Source organism: Cervus canadensis, chromosome 8 (genome assembly GCF_019320065.1).
Source record: "Cervus canadensis isolate Bull #8, Minnesota chromosome 8, ASM1932006v1, whole genome shotgun sequence".
Taxonomy (NCBI): domain Eukaryota; kingdom Metazoa; phylum Chordata; class Mammalia; order Artiodactyla; family Cervidae; genus Cervus; species Cervus canadensis.
This window is the reverse complement of record NC_057393.1, coordinates 41,334,472-41,342,838: the sequence shown is the minus strand read 5'-3', so window position 1 is coordinate 41,342,838 and position 8,367 is coordinate 41,334,472. Positions and strand designations below refer to the sequence as shown.

The 8,367-nt window shown below is 39.5% G+C and overlaps 1 protein-coding gene across 14 annotated transcripts in view; it reads right to left on the bottom strand.

The window, feature by feature from the left end:
• Positions 1-2,297: 2,297 nt before the first annotated feature.
• SGMS1 (sphingomyelin synthase 1) overlaps positions 2,298-8,367 on the bottom strand; it is a 322,655-nt gene continuing 316,585 nt past the window's right edge. For all 14 annotated transcript variants that reach the window (XM_043476108.1, XM_043476111.1, XM_043476109.1 and 11 more), the window contains 3 exons: positions 7,972-8,125; positions 4,573-4,739; positions 2,298-3,908 (listed from right to left, as the gene is read on the bottom strand). In XM_043476108.1, the coding sequence (XP_043332043.1) occupies positions 3,729-3,908; positions 4,573-4,739; positions 7,972-8,125 (501 nt within the window). In that variant the 3' untranslated portion in view covers positions 2,298-3,728. The remainder of the gene's footprint in view (positions 3,909-4,572; positions 4,740-7,971; positions 8,126-8,367) is intronic.

Sequence of the window (8,367 nt, the reverse complement as noted above, 5' to 3'; positions counted from 1 at the left end):
ACATGAAAAGTGCTCAACATCATTAATTATTAGAGAAATGCAAATCAAAACTACAATGAGGTTTCACTTCAAGTAGGTCAGAAAGGCCATCATCAAAAAAAATCTACGAACAATAAATATTAGAGAGGGTGTGAAGAAAAGGGAACCCTCCTACACTGTTGGTGGGATGTAAATTGGTACAACCACTAAGGAGAACAGTATGGGGGTTCCTTAAAAAACTAAATACAGAACTACCATATCATCCAACAATCCCACTCCTGGTTATGTATCTGGAGAAAACCATAATTCAAAAAGATACATGCACCCCAGCATTCACAGTAGCACTATTTACAATGTCAAGACACAGAAACAACCTAAATTATTATCCACAGAGGACAGAGGAATGGATAAAGAATATGGTACATATATACAATGGAATACTACTCACCCATAAAAAAGAATGAAATAATGCCATTTGTAGCAACATGGATGGGCCTACAGATTGTCATATGGAGTGAAGGAAGTCAGAGGAAGACAAATAGATGATATTGCTTATATGTGGAATCTAAAAATGTGGTACAAGTGAACTTACTTACAAAACAGAAACAGTCACAGATGTCGAAAAAACAAACTTATGGTTACCAGAGGAGAGATAAGAGAAACTGGGAGATTGGGATTGACATATACAGATATAAGATAGGTAACTAGTAAGGACTTACTGTATTCTACAGGCAACTCTACTCCATAGGCTCTATATAAGGACCTATGTGGGAAAAGAATCTAAAAAAGAGTGAATACATGTAAAACTGATTCACTTTATGGTACACCTGAAACAACATTATAAATCAACTATACTCTAATAAAAATTAAACAAAAAAAAAGCTAGCAGGCACTCTCATTTTACACAATATTTATAATTTTGAGATACTTGTCATATTTATCAATTTTGGTTTTTGCTTGGGATACAAATAAAACAAATACAACAATCAGAAACTGGCAAAATGAGTCTCTCTACCTCAGAGTGTGAAGTTCCTGGTACTTGGTTCACAGTAAGTCACTCTGCTTAGCTTGACCACCACAGTCAGATTTCTCTCACTGTGGACTCTTGCTGAATTTATGAAAGCTCACAGTATGTGGGTGGAGAGTTGCATGCCCTTGGGAAAGTTATTAAACTTACTTAAATCAACCTCCATAAAATGGGGTTAATAAGGAACCTTGTGGTGCTGTAAGGGTTAACAAGATAATGCTTGAGAATTGCCTAACTCTTAGAGTGTTAGATAAAGAAGCTATGGTCCAGGGCTCTGGTTTACTAAACCAAAGCACAGAAAAGCACATGTCCTCATTCTGGCAGTCATTATCAAGTGTAGTACAATTCTCCAGAACATAAGATTTCTCTTTTTCTACCTGAAAGTTGCAAACTTGAGAGCCACAAGATACGTCAATTCATGATTCTACGCAGCCAGGCATGAAGTACAACCATTAAGGGAACTTCTTGGTACAAATGTAGTAGGTAAACTTAAAGTAATGATTTTTTTTAATATAACTTTTGATTTAGGGGAAAAAATGCTGTTTTTAGCATATGTCAAGAATTCATTTTCATCATTCAAGTTACTTACCTTTTTAAAATACGGCATCTGGTCCCACGCAGGAAATCTTTCTAGTATTACAGTTGTAGCTTCCCAGGTTAAGACAACAGCTTCCCTTCACATGAACAGGTTTCCACAGTTAACATCCTCATTTTTTTCCCACATCAAGAATAACATATTTTTTTTCTCTTTAAAAAGTTTTTCTTACCATTGGTTCTCAAAGTACTATGACCGTATTTCTCATTTTGGAATTTACTTTCCCTTTCCATCTAAACTGAAAAACTTATATTACTTTCAGTTATGGGGGGCGGGGGGGAAGTAAGCGACTTGATTGAGAACTGGAGAATTGAAAATTATTGGTAAACAGTGGTCTGCAATTTGAACTTAGCTGTGAGTCTTTTCTTATGTTTTTAAAAATACATGCTATCTGTAGAGGTTATACTGAAGTTTAGAGTACATTTCAAGGAATCTCAAGGGAAAAGAAACATGATTATAAAGGCCGTCTCTCAAACAAACTCTGAGGAAATGCCAAAACTTGTTTCTACATCTTGCTTCAAGGATTTCATTTATGACTCTTGTGAAGAATGTGAACACATTAGAAAGAGCAGACATTTCTTTAAGTATCAGTTTTTATTAAAAAGTGCATCTTGATTAATTTATGATCTAGGTAAGCTGTTAAGATAATCAGTATACTCTCTGGAATAATAACTTTACAAAGATTTAAAACAAACAAAATTTTAAAAGCCTTTTTATTTCCTTCACCATTATTGTTTACAATACAAATATCACCTTGTGAATACACAAAAAACCCTACGGAAGATAATTCTGCTGCACATAAAATACAGAATGGATATATATACTTCTTCATCCTTAAAAAACTATTTTGTTCTCCACATTGGCAAGTATAGAATAGAATACTTCCCCAAACATACTTCTGTTAGGAGTAAAACTTAGAACTACATGCAGTTCCTGCACAAATATATTTTAAAGAAATAGATCTCTTTTTTGTTGTTCACCAACAAAATTGTCATGAGAGTATGGAGAACTAATTTATAGCTTTCAAGTTTTAGTTAAGTGATCATTTTCAAAACTCTCTTTTTAAAAACAAAGTATTCATGGCTGTTTTCATTGTATAGTTAAAATCGAACTACCAAATAGATGGTAAAATAATTGAAGTGGTACATGTCATCGCCACCTGCTCACAATATGGGAACAGGCTCTGACTTTCCAATTAATTCCCCCATTCTTTAAATCATAGCAGTTTGAGAACCATAAACAGTCTTCTGATTGAATTTAGCTATAAATGCAAAATTTAGTAGTGTATACATACATTTATATTTTCATGGAATATTTATTTTAAATAAAAACATTGAAGATTGCCTACTGACCATACAATCAAGACAAGAAAGGCACTAGAAACATAGACAAATTTCTCTCCCAAGAAGCATTTTTAAATTTTAACTCTCTGTTCTCTGACATGTAAAAATTTTTAAATTTGGTTTTCATAACATCATTTTGAAAAATAAAGTTAGGAAATACTTAGAAAATCACTTTATAACAGAATCTTTTTTTTTTTTTTTGCACTTTTTGACACACTGTCTCTGCTGATTTTTACAAAACCCAAAGTTACCAAACCTTCCTGTGTCTGTCATTTTTATTTGAATATCGGTGCAACAGGTAGAAAGATTTCAGAATCGAACCCCATTCAGGTACTTAAGAAACCTTCATAGAGACATTTGCTAGAAAATGGCTTACAGCCCAATCTTTGGGGCAAGAGATATGAAAAGTATGTTTTCCCAAGAAAATAATACGCTTTATTTCCAGATGTAACTGGAAAGACCAGAACTGATGATATAAAAGCTTACATTTATGCTGTTGCATCATATACAAAGGAACATGGTGGTCGCAGATTATGTAAATCCCAAACTTATGAACAGGAAATGTGTACAGTGTATGATAGGTTGAGTTTTCTTTATTGTTGTCCAACGCAGGTCCTTTGGAGAGAAAAAAAGATCACAGTGCTGACCAGGTAACTCAATAGGTTAAGTCAAGGTAATTGTTGAAAGATAATAGGATTAGGGGAGTTGTTTATTTTATGGCATCTTCTCTCATGGAGTTCTTAGCACTTCGGACAGTTCCTCTTTTCTCCACCATGTAGAGCTGTTATGTGTCATTTACCAGTCGGCTGTATTTAACTTGCCTACCAAGGTGGATTACCGGCCAGGGGAAGGGCCAATGGTAAGATCGAGGTACAATTCCTTGGACATTCTTTTCAAAGTACTGAAATGGCCTGTACCACCACACTCTGGCCAGGAGGTTCATCTGGGAAGCTTCTTTTAGCACCTAAGAGAACACAGAAAGAGAAAACCGAGTCAGGAAGAACAACTGATTGTTTCAGCCCCGATAGGAACATACACATGATTCTCATAATTTTTCACTTTAGGTTCAAATATTTTCCATATTGAAATCCACAAAGGCCCCCAGATCCAGCCCCTGATCACCTTTATGGCCTCAGGTTCACACGCACACCACCATTCTACACTCTGTAACCAACTGCAAACCAGACCACACCTGTTTCTCTAGCAGAGAAACAACTCCAATGCCAGGAGTACATGGAAAACGTGTGGCTTACTTAAGTCTCTTGTCTATAAATAAATACTTCAATTAGTGCTTTAGTTACTCTCCTATGATGAAAATGGAAAGACTTAATTAAGTGTTAAGTATTAAGCTGGTGAGGGGCCCAAGATGGAAAACAAGGTAGGAATGCAAGATCAAGCAAGAGGTGGGCACAGCTTAAAAATGTATTTTTCAGGGACGATGAGAATGTGATACTTGTTCTAGAAGGATGCCATCTCCTATGTCATTATAGAAACACATTTCTGGTTCAGCTTTGATTCAGAAGTGGATCAGGAGACAATATAGTCTCAGTTGACTCCCCCTGTTGCCACACCAGCAACAGCTAGTCAAGAGCATTAGGAGTTAACACCAAAGGAGGAGAAAAACTCACTTGCTGATTGGCCATAGTGTGGTACCACCAGAAGAGTCTTGTGGTGATGTAGTATGCCACCACCACGTCCACAGTGTAGTGGTCATGCGCTAAGAGAATACAGAAGATTCCCACCACGCTGAGAAGCCAGCAGATCCAGTGGTACCACCACAGTCGTCGAGGGGAATCTGCAAAGGAGAAATTTGCAAGAAGAGTACTATTAGTCAAGTATGACGAAGGGCACCCAACCACGCCTCAACTATTCATTCTGAATCCAATTACCTTGGATCTTTCCTTCTGAAAACAGATTGCTTAGGGTGGCAAATCCAAGGGCTTTGGCGTCCATGTAACCAAGGTTAGAAGGGAAGCAGCTTATTTCATCAAGTGATTTTATTAGCCACAGTAATTTATATGTGATTATTACTTGACCCATATAATCATAAATACAGTTTCAAAGGACAAACAAGGACAGGTTAATGCATCACACTCCATTAAAAACAAAACTGTCTATTGATAATTAAATTTACCTGGAAATAATATGGGGTTAATGCTCTGTACAAAAATCAATACCTTTTGGTCTATGGATCCTTATACACAGACTAGACAACTATAATTGATACAACCACTCTATTTGCTTTCCCAGCTCTGCAACCATATGCTACTTTTTAAGTCTTTGAGGTGTCCATTTCTCAAATACAAATAAGAGAATCCAAGTGACCAGGAATTCTAGCCCAGGTCCACTCCCAAGGGCAGGACAGTGTCTGGGAAGTCACTTGATAGGAGACTCAGAATCTCTACTGGTGTAGGCCCTTCTACCATGTACTCTCCATGAATGGGCTTCAGAGGATCTGATACGTGAGGCAAAAATGTTGTCTGAATGTGATCTACCCTCCTCACCCTGGGGAAGACAGTTTAGCCTTTTATAGGATTTTCAGGGGGTCCAAGTATCAGTCATTCATTTACCCTCTATTTATTAAGCATCTACAATGTAGCCAGGACAAGATCTAGTCACTAGATCTTGGGATCAACTAAGGTCACAGGCAAAGAGCCTGCCTTTGTGGGGACATCGCTTCCCAGCAATGAAAAGAGACAATAAATAATAATTATAATCAAGTAACCTATACTCTATGTTAGAAGGTGTTAAATGCTCTGAATTTAAGATAAAGCGGGATTAGCAGCAGAGACGGTGAAGGGAGGGACATTTGCAGTTTTAAATGGCATGGTCAGGGGTTGGGGCAGAGGTCTTAGTGTGTGTACAGGGCTCCATGTTCCCTTTCCAGGAAGAGTTGTATTTGATACCATCACAATACAACAACAAAGAGAAGCTGCTGTTCACTCTCCCAGCTCCTCTATTACTGTCCCCATATGCCATCTGCTTTAATTTTCACCTCTCCCTCACTGATGAAGGCGTTGTGTGTGTGACTTAGCTGCTCCGTCGTCTCTGACTCTTCGGTCCCCATGGACGTAGCCCGCCAGGCTCCTCTGTCCATGGGATTTCTCAGGCAAGAATACTGGAGTGGGTTGCCATTTCCTCCTCCAGGGGATCTTCTGGACCCAGGGACTGAATCTGTGTCTCCTGAACTGGCAGGTAGATTTTTTTATCTGCTGAGCCACTGGGAAAGCCATGAAGGAGCTATCAGTACCTGATTCTAAGGATGAGGAAACTAAGACTTATAGAGATCAGAGGTTTTTCCCAAGGTCACAGAGTGAGTAAGTGATAGCACCAGGATTCAGAATCAGTTTGTGACCCACGTCATCCAACTTGGTTTACAGTCTCATCTTCAAGAATAAAGCTTAATCCCATTGAAGTATTTCAGGGACCAACCAGCAGCAGGCTGCTGGCTCCCAGGGCTGCTGACGTTAGGCCTGTTCTGTGCCCATTTCCCATGCCCAGTTACACTCCAGTGCCAGGGCCAGGTCAGGCCCTGACAGTTCCGAACAGACACTGCTCGAATCCACTCTATCTGGTCACTTACTAAGAACAAGCAGAGCACCTATGGTCTCTCTTCTCACTCAGCGGCCCAAAGTACATCTTCTCTTCTCTTCCTGTGTTCCCCATCCCAGTTTTTTTAAGACCAAAATTGGGCTTTCACCCTTCAGTCCATCACCTGTCCCCTGCACCCCCACAATCAATCCTGTTACCTGCAGACTCCTTTTTGTGAATTTCTCCCAGTTTCCCCCACTTCTCTCCACACCAATGTCATCCTGATAGCTTGGGCCACTCCCATCTCTTTCCTGGACTATAGCGGCAGCCAGACTGCTAACTCTTGCTCTGCCCTCCCCAATCCATCCTGTGAATCATTACAGGAGTGGTTTCTCCCTCTCTAAAGGACAAGTTGGATGACACCGCCCCAGTGGTTACAGCCTCTCAATGGGCACCTCATGTCTGTCAGAATGCAAATTCAGACTCCTTCTTGTGACTCAAGGCCTGTTTTACAATCTGGTTCCTACTCAGCAGTTCACTTTTCAATTCTCATTATTACCACCTCTCTGAATTCCAACCACACTGATGTTCCAACAGGTGCCACAGGCTCTCAAATACCTCCAGAATGCAAAGGGTGTCCCTCCTCTGTGATACCCACAGCCTGGTTTCTCTTGTTGCTCTTCATGGGAACTGCCCAGATAAAGCTCACTGAGACTATTTCTAACGGTAGAATATTGAGGACAATGGAATTTTCTACAAGTAGAGAAAGGACTAAAATACACCTGAGAAATAACAGAGGAAAACGGGAGGGGGCAGGAATGAAAAACTTTAGATATATATTAATATGTTATTATTATATATTAATAATACCTGTTATAATTATATTAATATATATTAATAACAAGAAATATATATTAGTATATATTTCCTTTGCTTTGACAAGGGTCATCTGAAACAGCTATGACAAATACTTATATTAAATCTGAGCAGCATACAGGGGTACCTGTAATATTATTTTTTGTATGTTTCATAATAAAATATTTTAAGTACATTTTTAAAAGAAATTTCCCATTTAATGTCTGCATCATTTAGTTTCCCTGAGACCAGAGCTTGTCTGAGGGAAGAGACACCACCAATCCCCATGCGCTTCTTTAGAGCAGATGGTACAGCGCCCAGTGCCTGAAAAATGGCTGCCAAGTGAACACAACATCTACCATCATCCAGCCAGGCCTGGAATTTTGTCTCCTCCCTTCTGGCTCCTTCTAGCAGTCATAAAACTCCCTGATACCACAGCTGACAGCTAAGGAAATGAGACACTTCCCCCGAGAAGTACAGGTACTTGTGACATGTATTTCTCTGGGTGCCTGCTGGGTGTGAGCACGCTAGTGAGATGAGGGGTTGCCCTCCCGAGATTCCATCTTGCTCCTGTGGACTTTCCAGAAACCATGGGAAACAGCAGGTGAGGAAATTCTCACAGAAGGCTGCTCCAGACTTACACTCTTTGATGAATAGGTAGGTGAGTGTGAGCATGACCGTGTGGCCACTGTACAGGTAGTCTCCACACATGTTGTGGGAGCCTGTGATGGACAGGCCGCCGCCAGCGATGAGTTTCATTATCCTCCGCAGCTGGGCTTCCCAGTCTCCAAAAAGCTGGTGGGAGAAGAGGAAATCAGACTCATTACTAACCCACATACAAGTATGCCATGATTACAACTTGTGTTCAGAATTAAGTTTTATCATACTGTGATTTATAGTAAGAAATATATATTTGATCTTCATCCCTGTTCCTGGCATAGAGCTCCTACAGCCTTTGCAACTTCCTAAGAGAGATGAGATAAAGGTGTCTGCATGCGTGCTCAGTCACGTTAGTCATGTCCGATTCTCTGCAACCC